The sequence below is a fragment of the Eurytemora carolleeae genome, unplaced genomic scaffold, assembly GCF_000591075.1.
Source record: "Eurytemora carolleeae unplaced genomic scaffold, Eaff_2.0 scaffold81, whole genome shotgun sequence".
In the NCBI taxonomy this organism is placed as follows: domain Eukaryota; kingdom Metazoa; phylum Arthropoda; class Copepoda; order Calanoida; family Temoridae; genus Eurytemora; species Eurytemora carolleeae.
In genome coordinates, this window is record NW_019396041.1 from 202342 (window position 1) to 219161 (window position 16820).

General features: G+C 33.4%; 1 protein-coding gene across 5 annotated transcripts in view; it reads right to left on the reverse strand.

Annotated features, from left to right (window-relative positions):
- LOC111700755 (uncharacterized) overlaps positions 1-16820 on the reverse strand; it is a 36334-nt gene that overhangs the window by 5059 nt on the left and 14455 nt on the right. For 2 of the 5 annotated variants that reach the window (XM_023471794.1, XM_023471817.1), the window contains exons 9-17: positions 16144-16601; positions 8593-8705; positions 7563-7633; positions 6951-6997; positions 5995-6093; positions 5382-5492; positions 5241-5326; positions 4961-4994; positions 4573-4677 (exon numbers count right to left, since the gene is read on the reverse strand). In XM_023471794.1, coding sequence (XP_023327562.1) covers positions 4573-4677; positions 4961-4994; positions 5241-5326; positions 5382-5492; positions 5995-6093; positions 6951-6997; positions 7563-7633; positions 8593-8705; positions 16144-16601 — 1124 coding nt within the window. The remainder of the gene's footprint in view (positions 1-4572; positions 4678-4960; positions 4995-5240; positions 5327-5381; positions 5493-5994; positions 6094-6950; positions 6998-7562; positions 7634-8592; positions 8706-16143; positions 16602-16820) is intronic. The other 3 variants (XM_023471802.1, XM_023471809.1, XM_023471824.1) reach the window with 3 other exon arrangements.

The following is a 16820-nucleotide window of genomic DNA, read 5'->3' on the forward strand; positions in this document are numbered from 1 at the left end:
TATATACAAAGATAAATGTGTAGAGTAGACTATTGAGTAATATGCTGTATTTTGGTGTGGTACACACTATATACAAAGAGTATTGTGATGTGGTAAATGTGTAGATTTTTTAGTAATGTGCTATATTTTGGTGTGGCATACACTATACAGAGAGTAGAGTGTTGTGGTAAATGTGTAAATTGTTGAGTAATGTGGTGTATTTTGGTGTGGCATACACTATACATAGAGAGTAGTGTGATCTGGTAAATGTTTAGATGTTGAGTAATTTGGTGCATTTTGGTGTGGCATACCCTATATATAGAAAGTAGTGTGATGTGGTAAATGTGTAGATTGTTGAGTAATGTGCTGTATTTTGGTGTGGTATAAACTATACACAGAAAGTAGTGTGATGTGGTAATTGTGTAGATTGTTGAGTAATGTTCTGTATTTTGGTGTGGAATACACTATACAGAGAGAGTAGTGTGATTTGATAAATGTGTAGATTGTTGAGTAATGTGGTGTATTTTGATGTGGAATACACTATACTGAGAAAGTAGTTTGATGTGGTAAATGTGTAGATTGTTGAGTAATGTGGTGTATGTTGGTGTGGTATACACTATACAGAGAAAGTAGTGTGATGTGGTAAAAGTTTGAAAAACCTCTGAATAATTTATCAACATAACTTCTCTTTTACATTCACTAAATTCTATAACTATCTATCAAGCTATCTATCCATCTTTCTTTCTTTCTATCCATATTTTTACCTTACTATCTAACTATCCTAATGTCTACCTACAAGTTTTAACTTATCTATCTACCCATAAACTTATCTCTATCTGTAAGTGTTTCAGTGATCCATAGCTTTATTAGATGTTTAAATTTTTAGAATTTACGTGTCTTGTTAGTTGCATATTGTTTAAACCTTGAGCTGAAAACTTTAGAATTGGATACAGGTTACTTTATCTCAATATTCTCTGTGGACATTTTTGATTTCTGCTAACTTTTCCCCTCTAATTGGTTGAATTTTAAAAAAATTCCTGGGCATTTATTTTCATTCATCTGAACAATCCCTTTTTCAGTTTTAGTTTTAGTTTTCATCCTCATTACCCTTCAAATTTCCCCTGATAAGCTCTACAGTCTTCTTTTCGTAAAAGAATACAAATTCCTAGGTTTCAAATTTCAAGTTTCACATGGATTTCCAGGACATTATAAAAGGGACTGTAAGCGTGATTTCATAAGAGTCTCCATGCAAAGATAAAAGTGCCCGTTCACAGATTAGCGAGATACCCTCTAAACCTTGACTGTTTATCAAGGTTAAATCTCTCAAATATTTAAAAAATAAAACAGGTTGCAAACAATGTATTCACTAATACAAAGTCCGACATCCTTGATCAGTCAAAAGGATACTGTCGTGAATCAAACATTATGATACTGTCATTATTATCATTTTTTCTCATTGTATTTGAAAACTTAAATAGTTTGAAGCCATGATTTATGCATCATTTGCTAAATTATTTTAAATTCATAAATTAGCAAAATGTCGCTGCAAAAGTTATCGTTTAAGTCATCCTGTGCGTTGTGTTGAAATCATTTAGAAACCAGATTTATGAATTCAGTATTTACTTGTCTTCTAAGCTGGTTATTTTATGATTATTGTGAAATTTTTATCTTAAGCTTATCCTTTGGGTAGTTTTCCGTATTTCCTCTACTGTTTTTATCTACCTCTGGATCTGTCAGATATATTTGAATGCATTTTTCTTCAAAAATCTCCTCCTGTTTTTTAAATTTATTTTAATATAACAATTACCGATCAGAAAAAATTATTAAACATCATATTTTTAATTGGCTCAAAATAAATAATCTTTTGTGTTTTATTTTAAGCTGAACCATTATTATTTTGTATTTTATGTTTGAAAATAAATACAACAACTATAACTATAAAAAATTTAAAAATGAAATTTTGAATTTAAGTTAAAGAAAGCATTTTTTGCATTTTTATCTGCGCGGCATATTCTTAGCAGGTCTGTTTTGAGTTAGAATTGTGCAAAGTTAGAATATTTTAGGATCAGATAACTCAGGTCTGATGTAATAAAACACTTGTCTACAGTTTGCACTGATAAACGGATATTTTTAGCACATTCGTCATTACACGCCAAGGTGCACTTGTAAAGAGAGTGATCAGCGCGAGGAAGGGTTATTTAAGTCAAAACACGATATTGTAGAAAAAAAAAGATTTATTTTGAAACAATAAAATTGACGAGAGGAAGCGAAAACTTTTTCAAAATAAGACTTTTTCACAAGAAATTTATTTAAACTTTGTTCAGTATCGAAAGTTAAAATGATTTCAATGTATAACACATCTAGGAAAGTTATGAATTGGAAATACTTTAATGAATTCCTACCGGCCCGACCCTATCCTCGAACAGTACTGGGATTAGTTCCGTCTCATGATTGCTTATATTAAAGTGATAAAGGATTCCTTGAATTTACATCATACCTCAAACTTTGGTGACTTGTTTCTCAGAAATGTCAAGAGATATTATTTGGCCTTGTTCATTAAAGGAACTGAGTTTTTGCCACAAACTCTGATTTTCTAATCCTGTTATCTTTGCAACCCGATGTTGTAGATCTTTGATATTTCAAACTATAAATTTTGCTGGATCAAGTAGTCTAAGTTTGAAATATCAAAGGTTTACATTATCAGGTTCCAAAGATATTAGATTAGAAAATTTGATTTTGTGGCAAAAACTCAGTTCCTTTCAGAGTTACTTATATTATCTGAAATAAAGGTGCTGATTTGAATGACTTGAATCTGACTTGAATGACTTGAATCTGACTTGAATATGACTTGAATGACTTGAATATGACTTGAATGACTTGAATATGACTTGAATGACTTGAATATGACTTGAATGACTTGAATGACTTGAATGACAACCAAAAATTCTACAATTTAGAAATCAGTGATAATTTTATAGAAAACTATGCTCTTAGCAAGAAAAAATTTTATTTTACACTTTATGAAAATAATTTCAAGTGACAGGCCTCCCATTCAAATGGGTTGCGGATTTATGGAGCAGAGACAAGAAATAAATTTCCCACAAAATATGTGTTGTTTTTTTCTGAAGAAAGCTGACAGTTTGTTTCTTTTATTGTGTCTCCAGATGGGACAAGTCTTCTTACAGAGGGTTTTATTAAACTTCATTTTTACAGAGGGTTTTATTGAACTTCATTTTTACAGAGGGTTTTATTGAACTTCATTTTTACAAAGGGTTTTATTGAACTTCATTTTTACAAAGGGTTGTATTGAACTTCATTTTTACAGAGGTAGCCCCTGACCCCTAGATGTACATATAGTGTTAAATTTTACAGAGGTTTTATTCAATTTTTATTGAATATTAGTGCCTGAAGGGGAAATTGTGATTTTAAAGTCTTTTTCGATCAAAAGAAGTTGTTTTCACGTATGTAAAAAGGAATTTATCACAATGCTTATAATTCTGTAGTTTGAAAGTTTTTGAATTCTTAAAATTGTTTTCTTTTGTTTCAATTAGGTCAGGAAAATTCATTGGAATGGGCCTAATTTAGTCAAATATTTATTAAAGCATGCGCAAGGCATATTTTGTTGATTGTCAAGTGCATTTTGAATATTTAAAAATTGTTTTTCGATAAATTGTTGTTTTTAGAAGAAACTGTAGAAATAATTGCAAGTGAAAGGCCAAGAAGGCGTTGCGAGTGCGACACTTTCAAGTCGAGGCTGTCTAAATGTTTGATGTCTTGATCTCAGTGTCCATTAAACATAGTAAAATGTCCGTTTACAACGGTATCCTTTAAACCTTTGTCTGATCAAGGATTACGTAGATATCCCTCATATTTCAACTGAAAATTAAGTGCCGGGAAATTCGAGTTTATTCTGGTAACAAGGTTCCGTTGTCAATCGGACATGCTGCTGTATAAATGGAGGGTCATTTGCCATGGTGTTAGGTACACTCCCAAAGACATTTTCCCAATGGCGACTTCCCCAGTGAGAATTTCCCGAGTAGCAACTTCCCAAATGTGCAATGATGTCCCAAGCGGCAACTTTCCAAAGGTCGAGTAACGCCCTCTGAGGGGCCGCAGGCTGCAATGGGGGGGGGGCCGAGCGCTGCGGCAAGGATTGGATATGGGGACGAGTGCCGTGGCTGGAACATACTGAGGGCTGAGCGCTGCGGCCAGGGCAGACTTGGGAAGTTGCCGCTTAGGAAAAAAATACAGATAGGACAAGATATTTGAAGTTTATGTTTTTGTTTTTGTTTCTATTTTTCACTTTAAATCTTAATTTTTTGATCTGGCTAAAGGGACTGTTAACGTAATTTGATTGACCCTCCATTAATAATGGTTTGTCCAATTAATGATCAGATTAATGTTTTAATGGTACCATTGTGAATAGAGAATATTCTGATATTTTGAGTTCAACACGGCACGTTGCACGGATAACACTCAGCATTAACAAAGATAACTTACAAGAACAACAACTACTTTGTGTCCTATCTGTGTAATCTATAGCACTCTATCTATCTATATATTGATCCATCTATCGATCTAAATCTATTCCACCTCAGTATTGAAATGAGTGTCTGCTTGATAAAGATGATTAGGACACTGGTCTGGAGAATCTGGGGGAATGGACTGGGTGTAGTCTTTACCTTCATATTCTTTTATCTAAAAGGAGGATTTTTGTTCAGAAAACTATCAAGTCGACCTCTTTACCTCTTTTTCTTTTTAGTTTTTTTTTTTTTACTGTTAATACTTCATGTACAATTTAATGCCTTTGTCAATTTGTTAGTTAGTTTTCTGAAGGCATTAGCTTTCAGATTCTCAGTGTGCCTTAGGAAATGTGGACCAAGGGGTTAACCCCCCCCCCCCTGGGCCAAAGGTTCGCACAACTTTCCTTGGCTTAGGATAAAAGTAAACGGTTAAATTGGTTATGTATAATATATGTTACCTTATGCTGATTATTAACGGTGTACTGGGGCCCCCTGTACCATAGATTCATTTAATATTATCAAACTACATTTTCAAACACAATAAACCACCCAGTAGTTTAGAATATACGTTATTGTGACCTCAAATGTCATTAACAATTTCAAAATATCACAAAGCTTCAATAGTTTTGCCCTCGGGGGGAGGGGGGGGTTGACAGTTTAATATTTGATGAAAACTTATTTTTAACATACACTCATGCCTTCTCAAAAATGAATATATTGAATAGAATGAATGTATTCCTGTATGGTTTGTATGTTGGAGCCCCTGCTCCAATTTCATTTATAGTTTTAGGTCCAGGCATCACCAGAGAAGCTGTTCTGTACGGCTAGAAATACATCAAGCTGTTAGATACATCAGGATATCAGGGTTCAATTCTATACCTGGTTCTCCGGGTTTCTCTCCAGGCTAGATGTACAATAGTTCTTCTCCGAACCCACACAGTCATGGATGGTTTTAGGGTTCGGGAGAACCAGTGGTAGGGTTCGATAGGGCTGCACAAATGGTTAGTTTATGTTTAATAAAACTTTCAAACTATATTTTACCTGAAAATTTCTATAAACAGAAGCTTCTTCTTTACAATAAAACCAATCAAAAAGTTTTCTTTTTAAAATAAGCTTGAACTATTTCTGTTTTCGGATTGTTTTCACTCCTCCCAAAATACGAAGAGATAATTTTATTTTCGTTCCATTTTTTATAATTACAATCATTTAGGCAGCTTTTCATATCCTGGATCAACATTTTAGCATTTTAGAATAAAAACTTTGTATACTGAACATCTTTTTAACACAAGTTTGATAAAGTTCTGTATTTCAGTCCTGGGTTTTGAGTAAAAGTACCAAAAAAGGATAACAATACGAGCTAGCGAATGGGCCTCAGTGCTTAGTTTTTCCCTGTTCTGGAGGCATGACCAAAAATGAGATTACATTTTATTACAGACATTGAAATTCGCCACTAGCTTGTTTCTCTCGTTTAATTGTTAAGTTGTAGTGTGACCTGGTTCTGTAGTGCCACATCGTGATTAGAGTCTCTACCACTAGTTTCCTCAGAGCTGTGGATCAGTGTTTTCAGATGGGAGGATAGAACATTCTTAGCCTAGGGGGGTTAGGATTAGAACATTAGAGAGATATTTAGAATCGTTACAACAAAATGAACAAAAATTTGAACACGCCAGAATATTAGATATTTTGATGATATTTTGTCTAAAGCCTGATCAGAAGACGCCAACAACAAAAATGTGAAAGATTTTCGATTGTCACTGAATTCCTATACACTTCACATTTCTAAATAAGCAACACAAAGCCTAACTTTGTATTTCTTCCAGTATAAAGGCGTGAAAAGTTGTATAAATTAAATTACTGGAAAGCTTTGATATGATATGTAGGATATGTTGGATGGATCTGAATAAATTTTCTGGGTTTTATTGTGTTCTAAATGCTAAATACAGTGTTTGTTACATCAAGTACTTCCCTCCTTCTTAGTCTGTAGATTGATATGTAAACTCAGGCTTATCGATTGTAATGTATTGAAAAGTCTGACAAAGTGATTATGATGACTTAAAAACTCTGACTAAATCAACGCGATAAGTAAAAACTCTGACTAAATCAACGCGATAAGTAAAAACGCTGACTAAATCAACGCGATAAGTAAAAACTCTGACTGGTCTTTATGATGACTTGAATCTTTGCCCAAGGCATTATGAGGACGTGAAATGTCAAAACATTCGTGTAAAAAAAATAAAACATCTACTTAATTTAAATATAAACAGAAAACTAAAACCTAAAAACACAGGAGGCAGGACGCGTCAGATTTTGATTTAATTTCATGCAAAATGATTCGGACAAAGAAAACATATTAGTTACATCTTTATTTCTTCAGTCCTGTAGAGAAATATGGAAAAATATAAAAATTAAACTGAGAAAGGAAAATTTAATAAAGAAAGCAAAGATTACCTGAGAATGAACTTTTTGAAGGTCTGGATGATTTTGAAAAGACATATCTATAATAATTTTGTGACAAAAAATATTGAAAATCTATAATAATTTATATAAATACAACCTCCCTTCCCCCCTTTCAGCTCAAGTGACCAACCTTTATAATCATATTAACACTGATATTATCGAATTGTGCGTTATTTTTGAGGTTACCACAACATGAGATAAGGGCAGGGCCAATATTAACCTAAAGCCATGTTTTTTTAAAATAATTATTGAAAACCCCAAATAGATTATTTAGTTCAATAGGTAGCAACAGAGAAATGGACAAATTATAAACGACGTTCCAAGTGTCAAATATAACAAGGAAAACATGTTTTCCAAGATTTAATAAAAAAGTATAAAAACAGAAAATAAAGAACACATAAAATTGCTCTTATTTTACTGCAAGATAAACACTTTATTCTAAAATTGTCACAATTATTTATAATTTTGTCGGACACAAAATTAGGTTGACACTTGTGACGTAAGAAAACAGCTTTACTGAGAGTGTACAAATTCTACGTTGCCATCTATTGTACTAGAATCTATTTGGATAAACCTTTATTTTATTTAAAATGCTATATATACCTGTTTGATGTGTATTTATGATGTTTGGATCAGATCTTCCTATCTCTAGTCTAGCACTTGTACCAGAACGTCTTAAATATTAATTATTCGATAGAACATTAAAAATTAAAACGTTTCACTCTTGTTCCAAAAAAATTGGTAAGCAATAAGCATCCTTTACCGCATTTTTATATATTCGTTGTTCTTCCGTACAGAAAACACCCAATCTCTAAAACGCCCAGACTTGAAAATTTTACTTTTTTCGGTTAAAAATAACTTTTATTTTTTCTTGTAAAGCGAATAGATGATGTTATATGCCCTGTATTGGATGTATGGTGGGAATGAATATATAAGAATATGGGATAAAGAGAAGGAACCCGATATCTATTTTCTATACAGATCTTCCATACTAGGGTTCAGAGTTTAACTCTAGAATACATAGTTTACATATTATACACTGTAGAATACATAGTATACATATATATACAGTATACACTGCAGAAAACATAGTATACATATACTATACACTGCAGAATACATAGTTCACATATTATACACTGCAGAATACACAGAATACATAGTATACATATACTATACACTGCAGAATACATAGTTTACATATTATACACTGTAGAATACACAGTATACATAGTATACATATACTATACACTGCAGCATATATAGAATACATAGTTTACATAATACATACAGTTTACACTGCAAAATACACAGAATACATAGTATACATACATATACTATGCACTGCAGAATACATACATAGTTTACATATACAGAATACATAAAGAATAAGACTTCAGAGACGATTGTACGATATTTATATTGTCTATTTCCTTATATTCAGTATTCTCTGAAACCGTAAACTTCTTTTTGTTTTTGCCAAATCATTAAATAAGCCTTTTAAAGACTACATTCAAGGCATGACTTAATTCAAACTTGGGATTGTCATATTTCATGAGTATTAAGTCGTCTTTACAGTCTCATCCTTTGTGGGTAGCCCTTTAGTGTACAATACATAGTGATGATAACTTACTTAAAAAGGTTGTTTGCTTCAACATGTGATAGGTTTGATGTGTTATTGTTGTTTATTGCTAGAATCCTATCTCCAGGTTTGAGAACACCATCACTAGCTGATCCAACAAATACCTACATTACAAACAAAAAATTATTTTGAAAATTGGTTTAATTGAAAATTTTGGCGGATAGCAATAAGACGAGGATTTAGATAACGACTAACTATATTTTTAAATATAAAGTTACAAAGTAAAAAATATATATATATGACGTGGCTTCTAGAAAACTCCTCTATTCTTCTCCCTGCCGCGAAAGGTTCTTCCTAGGAAAGACGACTTTCATAGCCGCCACAGTAGTCCCCCCAGAAGGAACGGCGGAGGTACGGCGGAGCAGATCCTTCTATCTCTGGAAGCTCTGTNTTTCGCTTACTGTGATAGCCTGTGGAAAAAACAGGGAGGCTGGTTCACTTTTCAGCCGAAATAATACTAGCGAACAAACAGAATAATAACTCAAAACACTGAGTATTTGGTGTAAAAATACAACACGGTGGGTTGTTTTAACTTAGGACTTATAAAGAAACGTATTCACTAGTGTGAAAATTCGTTATCTCTAAAATGTTTGACATAAAAAAAGATGTTGTCAAATTTTGGCAAACTGGGTTGCTCCGTGATATTTGGTTTAACCAACGTTGATCAACAAGATTGAATTAACATTGAATTATTGGGCCAACTATGGATTACCGTGGTAACTTTACAGATATTTGGGTTTACAACTTTTGGGTGAGCAAAATATTTTTGTGTAGAGTCAATCAATGTAGTTTGAAATCAAACCGATTTTTATGCTTGACCGGTATAGGTTTTTCTTTTATCTTTTTTTTAGAAAACCTTATGTTTTTTATTATTATAAATAGAGTAGAATAGGGGTTGATTATTATTCGCTATATGACGCATTAGGACAGTTACAGTAAGTAAACAATAATTCCCAAAGCTAAGATTTTAAAAGCTTAAATCCAAGTAAAACCCGGTCTTAACGTCAATTTAAGTCAAAGTAAAGCTTAAGCCAAGTCTTGAGTTTAAAGTAGACTTCGGGTTAGTAAAAACCGATCCACTCTCCGCTAAACCCCGTTATTTCTTCGGTCAGAGTACAGAAAATCAGTGCAGAACACACCGAAAGCTTAGTTGAGAGTGAATCGACTTGATTTTCAGACCTTTTTACAATCAAATCAAATTAGAATCAATTAGAATCATTGGGTCTAATTGTAGACTCAAGGGAAGACCTGAACGTAAGAAGGAAGGCTCAAGGTTTGGTTTTACTTTTAAAAATCTCTAAAATCTTAATTGCCTGCCTAGTAAAATTTCAACACTTGTGTACAGTAAAATGTGTATACACTTGTGTACGTTACAGTAAAATTTCAACATTTTGTCATGCCTTTGTATGTATATATATATATATTATATAGTATATAGTGTATTGCTGAATGGGGAAAGTGTTCAATTCATCGTTTTCTTGCGACAAGTTTGACCATTGTAACAAATTGGAGAAGTTTTATCAAACGATGTTTCTTTATTGTCGGTATATAGAGGTGCATCATTAATCTTATCACATCACATCTATCATTCCATACTTCTATCTTTCCATACTTTCATACAGAACACCACATCATCAGCTTTAGAATTTTTTAAAATATTTCAGAAATTAGCTTCTACAACTCAATATAGTTTGAGAGAGATGAAATTTCAACCGATTAATATACTAATTTTATAGAAAATGTTTTTTAATAATTCATAGAAATAGTTTGATTATTGGCAACATTCGATAACACATAATGAAACCTTTCCAATGCAAAAAAATAGTTTTTTTTTGCATTTTTGTCTTATTGATGATATATGTACAGTGTACATTGTACAGCTTATCCATGTTTGTATTATAAATGTATATTAGTTGTATGATGGATATTGGTAACCCATAAATCTGCAGGACAAATCCTTCAGGTTTAGAAGGAGAAAGATTTACAGCAATAAAGATTTTACAGGTTGTACAGATTGTACAGCTTACTCTTTTACACAAATTGTACGTACAGATTTTACAGAGTGTTTAATATACACAGTACATTTTACAGATTGTTTAATGTACACAGTGTATTTTACAGATTGTTTGGTGCAAAATGTTAACTTTTCCGATTGTATATTTTACAAATTAAATTATTATTTTTATTATTAATAACTGCGCTATGCACATTCTAAAGATTATTCACCAAACAGTCTTGTTTTTTGTCTCGTATGAACAGTTTTCACTTTGAGTCCTGTTCATACTGATCTCTAGAAGTGATTGTGAACAGTGTAAATCCACGAGATCAAAACACTGTACTTTACCTGTACAAACTGTACTTTACACTGTACAAACTGTACTTTACACTGTACAAACTGTACTTTTAGAGACTCTTTTGTCTGTAGTTTGCAAATATGCAATGCGGACAAACTATAAAGGTGGATAAAGACGCATCAAATAAATTATGATTTGGCGCAATATTTTTTCAAGAGAAGGGGAGGGGAGGGGGGGATAGTGAATAGTATTTGTTAATCTACCAAAGATAGGGATATCAAGCCACATGGGGTTTCTACTTGTGTGCAGTTCCAAACTTTTCTTTGAATTTAAATCTACATTTGCATGAAACTTTCGCACAATTTCTCTGTATTTGCGCGCAGTTGACGCTATTACAATTGCAAAGCATTCTGCGGAGATTTCTAGCCCATTATAGATATAACTTTTAGAAATATTATAAATTACAATCTAAAAACATATCTTTCATATATAATTTCATAATAACAAATCATATTTCACTTAAAGTGATGTATCTTTCAATTAAGAGAAAGTAGGAGGAATTGAGAAAAGCTAGGAGAACTAAAAGAACAAGGAGAAACATTGATAAACAAGGAAGACCAGGAGAAATTGGAGAATTAGGAGAACTGAAAGAAGCCAGGAGAATCTATGAGTATCTAGGAGAACTCAGAGAATCTAGGAGAAACTACAAGAAACTAGGAGAACTAGGATAAACTAGGAGAACTAGGAGAACTAGGAGAACTAGGATAAACTAGGAGAACTAGGAGAATCTAGGAGAACTAGGAGAACAAGGAGAAACCAGGAGAAACTAGGATAAACTAGGAGAACTAAGAGAACTAGTATAAACTAGGAGAACTAGGAGAATCTAGGAGAAACTACCAGAAACTAGGAGAACTAAGATGAACTAGGAGAATTCGGAGAACAAGGAGAAACTAAGAGAGACTAGGATAAACTAGGAGAACTTAGGGAAACTAGGAGAACTAGGAGAACTAGGAGAATTAGGAGAACTAGGATAAACAGGAGAAATAGGAGAACTAGGAGAACTAGGAGAAACTATGAGAACTATGATAAATTAGGAGAACAAGGAGAAAATAGGAGAAACTAGGATAAACTAGGAAAACTAGGAGAACAAGGAGAAACTAAGAGAGACTTGGATAAACTAGGAGAACTTAGGAGAACAAGGAGAACTAGGATAAACTAGGAGAACTGGATAAACAGGAGAACTAGTAGAACTAGGAGAACTGGGAGAAACTATGAGAACTATGATAAATTAGGAGAACAAGGAGAACAAGGAGAATCTAGGAGAAACTACAAGAAACTAGGAGAACAAAGATGAACTAGGAGAACTAGGAGAAACTAGGAGAGCTAGGAGAAACTAGGAGAACTATAAGGGTAAATTAGGAGAACTAGGAGAAACTAGAAGAAACTAAGGAGAAATTAGGTGAAACTAGGAGAAACTGGGAGAAACTAGGAGAAGCTGGGAGAAACTAGGAGAAACTAGGAGATAATGGTAGAATTTTGGAGAATTAGGAAAACTAGGAGAAACTAGGAGAAACTAGGAGAATCCTAGAGAATTAGGAAAACTAGGAAAAGTGTAATGAAAACTATCAATATTTATCTATCTATCTATCTATATATCTATCTATCTGATGAAAGTATAGTTGAACTGAATATAAATTGAAGATTCTACTAATTACCGTAACAGTGGAGACAATGGACCCCTCCCTGGACCTGATTAATGAAGGTTAGAGGGGGGGGGTCTGTAAAGGAGGGTAAATGGGAATGAGAGGGGGAATTTAAAGTTGGTCTGAGTTGATGAAGGTCAACTTTGTAATTATCCAGGTAGAGGACAAATAAATATTTGAAAAGGAGAAGAGAGAAATAAAGATAAAACTGAGAAAAAGAAAAAGAACAAAATCTGAAAGTCTTGAAACTAAAATCCAAAAGAAGTTGTATAATGTGGTGATTATTCAGAAGAAAGAAAACAATAGATGTTTATGCTGGAAAAGAATCTTATAGAAGAAGGGAAAGAATTTAAATAAAAGTTAGTAAAATATTTAATAACTTCTTTACTAATTCCAGGGGACTGTCCAGTAGGGTGTTCGAAAAACAGAAATGGTTTAACTTAATTGTAGGCTTCCATTGTAGAAATCTTAGCTGTGTGGGTTATGGAAACCAACGAGAGAAGGTTGGTTTTGTCACCAGTGCAGGGGGAGACGGAGTTGGTTACAGAAACCAGGGCCGGAGAGAAGGTTGGTTACGGAAAACAGTAAAAGAAGATTGGTTGTGGAAAATGAGGAGGTTGATTTCATTGGCGTATTCAGAAAATTGTCCAGGGGGGCTTAAATTTTTTCTTTCCAGGGGGGGGGGAGGGCTCAGCACATGTTGGGGCCTGAAAACCCCCTGAAATCAATAGATTTCACTGGTCCAGAGGGAGGCTTAGCCCCCATAGCCCTCCCCCTAAATACGCCTCTGGTTGATTTGATAAAGAAAATTATAATAATGTTTTTATTTTAGTTTACAATGAAAATTTGTTAGCGTTTAGTTTAATTGGGTAAGTACTTTAAATGCAGTTTACAGTAAAGTATAAGTATATAAGTATAAGTATATATAAAATAGCTGTGTCAGTACATTTTCTAGATATTCGTGGAGCAGAAACCAGTCACTTTATAAAGTTAGAATTTGTATAGTTCATACCTTGAAAGAACTGCAGTCAATATTCAGATTTATAAATCTTTACAAACTGGACAGCTGGTTACAGGAAACAGTTTATATATTCTTTACTTGTCTGCCTGTCTATTTGTATGTTTGTGACCAACAAGCGTAAAAACAGCTGACCTGATCGGGGTCCAAATTTTTTGTGGCAACTTACATGACCCGAGGGAAGGTTTATACATAGATGGTTAAAGATCAAAATTTTGCCTGAAACAAAATGTCGAGATTTTTTTTGAAAATCGGCAAATTTAAACACAAAAATCTGTGAATTTTCGAATTAAAAAAAATGTGCTTTAAAAATGAAGGTTAACTGCGAAAATTGTTAATTAAATGGGGGCACAAATTGCCTTAAAAGCTTAGTCTTTGACTTAAGTAATTAAAGGGAATGTTATGTAAGTACACTGTGTGGCCTGTACGTAAGAAAACTTTGAGATATAGTTGAAAAATACGTGTTTTTCATGCAATTCGTGAAACAAGCAAGCTAACAAAAGAATACAAATATTAGTATTGCACTGAATAGTATATTTTAAATAGTCAATTAATATTGGTTCTATAAATACATCAGTAAAATTTTATTTTATCTCTATGAAAAGATTAGAATAAAGTTTGAAAGTGCAGAAGGATAAATGATGTTCTACTAGTGCTGCACTCGGAGAATAATATTCTAGATTAATTCTTGTAATAAATACAAGTCTAGAGAGAGTATTCAATATTAAGCTTTTCTTCCCAACATAGAACTAGAAATAAGCAACATGGTAACGAAGCTGATAATATAGAACACAATACAGGGTACAAGATAAAACACAATACAGAGTATAGAAAAGAACACAATACAGAGTTTAGGATAGAACACAATACAGAGTACAGGATAGAACACATTACAGAGTACAGGAAAGAATACAATACAGGGTACAGGATAGAACACAAAACAGAATACAGGATAGAACACATTACAGAGTTTATGATAGAACACAATACAGAGTACAGGATAGAACACATTACAGAGTACAGGATAGAACACTATACAGAGTACAGGATAGAATACAATACAGAGTACAGGATAAAACAAAATACAGAGTACAGGATAGAACACAATACAGAGTACAGGATAGAACACATTACAGAGTACAGGATAGAACACTATACAGAGTACAGGATAGAATACAATACAGAGTACAGGATAAAACAAAATACAGAATACAGAGTACAGGATAGAACACAATACAGAGTACAGGATAGAACACAACTAGATCAGAGTACAGGATATAACACAACTAGATCAGAGTACAGGAATTAGAACACAATACAGAGTATAGGATAGAATACAATATAAAGTACAGGATCGAACACAACTAGATCAGAGTACAGGATAGAACACAATACAGAGTACAGGATAGAATACAATACAGAGTACAGGATAGAACAAAATACAGAGTACAGGATAGAACACCATACAGAGTACAGGATAGAACACAATACAGAGTACAGGATAGAACACAATACAGAGTACAGGATAGAACACAACTAGATCAGAGTACAAGATATAACACAACTAGATCAGAGTACAGGAAAGAACACAATACAGAGTATAGGATAGAATACAATATAAAGTACAGGATAGAACACAAGACAGAGTACAGGATAGAACACTATACAGAGTACAGGATAGAACACAATACAGAGTACAGGATAGAACACAACTAGATCAGAGTACAGGATAGAACACAATACAGAGTATAGGATAGAATACAATACAGAGTACAGGATAGAACACAATACAGAGTACAGGATAGAACACAATGCAGAGTACAGGATAGAACACAATAAAGAGCAGTGGATAAAACACAGCTAGATCAGAGTACAGGGTAGAACACAGCTAGATCCGAGTACAGGATAAAAGACAACTAGATCAGAGTACAGGATAGAACACAACTAGATCCGAGTACAGGATAGAACACAGCTAGATCAGAGTACAGGATAGAACACAGCTAGATCAGAGTACAGGATAGAACACAACTAGATCAGAGTACAGGCTAGAACACAGCTAGATCAGAGTACAGAATAGAACACAATTAGATCAGAGTACAGGATAGAACAAAACTAGATCAGAGTACAATGAAGAATATAAAACCTAAGGAGTAAACTAATGAATTCTTATCTATTTATTAGTCTACTATTAAACAATGTAATTATCTGTTGGTATAGCATGCGTTGCAAAGTTTCAAGCACTAACTGCTGTACGACGTACATTCAATTGAATCTATTGCAGGTGAATCATTCAAACGTTTTTTTCCCTAGTTTTTTTTGTCTTTTTCTTGTGTTTCTCCCTTAGAATAAAAATATTTTCTTAAATTTATAAGTTTACTGACCTCTATATAGTTTTCACTAATCTTAAACTGTTGCTTGTGCCTATAGTTAAACTTTAATAATTACGAAATAGCTTTCTTGATTTTTTCTGTTCTCTCTAAGCTTACACATTCTCTACCACCTATTCTGACCTAAACTAAAAACTTACTCCTTCAGGATTTTTATTGTAGTACTCCTGAATTGCTCGGTTGATAATATCATCGGAAGGATTAGGAACTCCTTGCTTCTCCAGTACTGAGATTACAATACTCTTGACTATATAAGGTGGGACCTGGAGCTGGTTACGAGATACAGGATCCAGCTTAGTTGGGACGGACTTTAAATCATTGCTACTGCTGCTGTTGTGTAATGGTCCGCCATTAAACCCAACTTCGTAGTTAAAACGAGAAACATCCGACATCGAAGCGTTTCGTTTAAGACCCTCTCCTCCTTTATCATAAACTTTTATTCTTGAAAACTTTCTTGGTAGAGTACTGTTGGTAAAGTGTTGTGAAAATGAAGTTGTTAGATTATTGTTGTTGCCCTGCTGTTGTTGTGTGGGTTGGGGAGGATGTTTCGGTTTTTCAAGTTTATCTGTTGACATTACAGGACTATGCTCAACTATTTCTATTAGATGAAAACATTAAGAAAGGAACAAAACAGAAAGAATATTATGATTAAATCAATGAAAGATAAACCAAGAAACTAGAAAGAGAACTACACAGAAAATAAATCATAAGGCAAGGTTTTAGCAAAACTATGCATATGATGCTAATGGGCCTTTAAATATAGGATAAGTAACATGGATACAATGAGACCAGGATAATAGGATATCCGGATACCAAA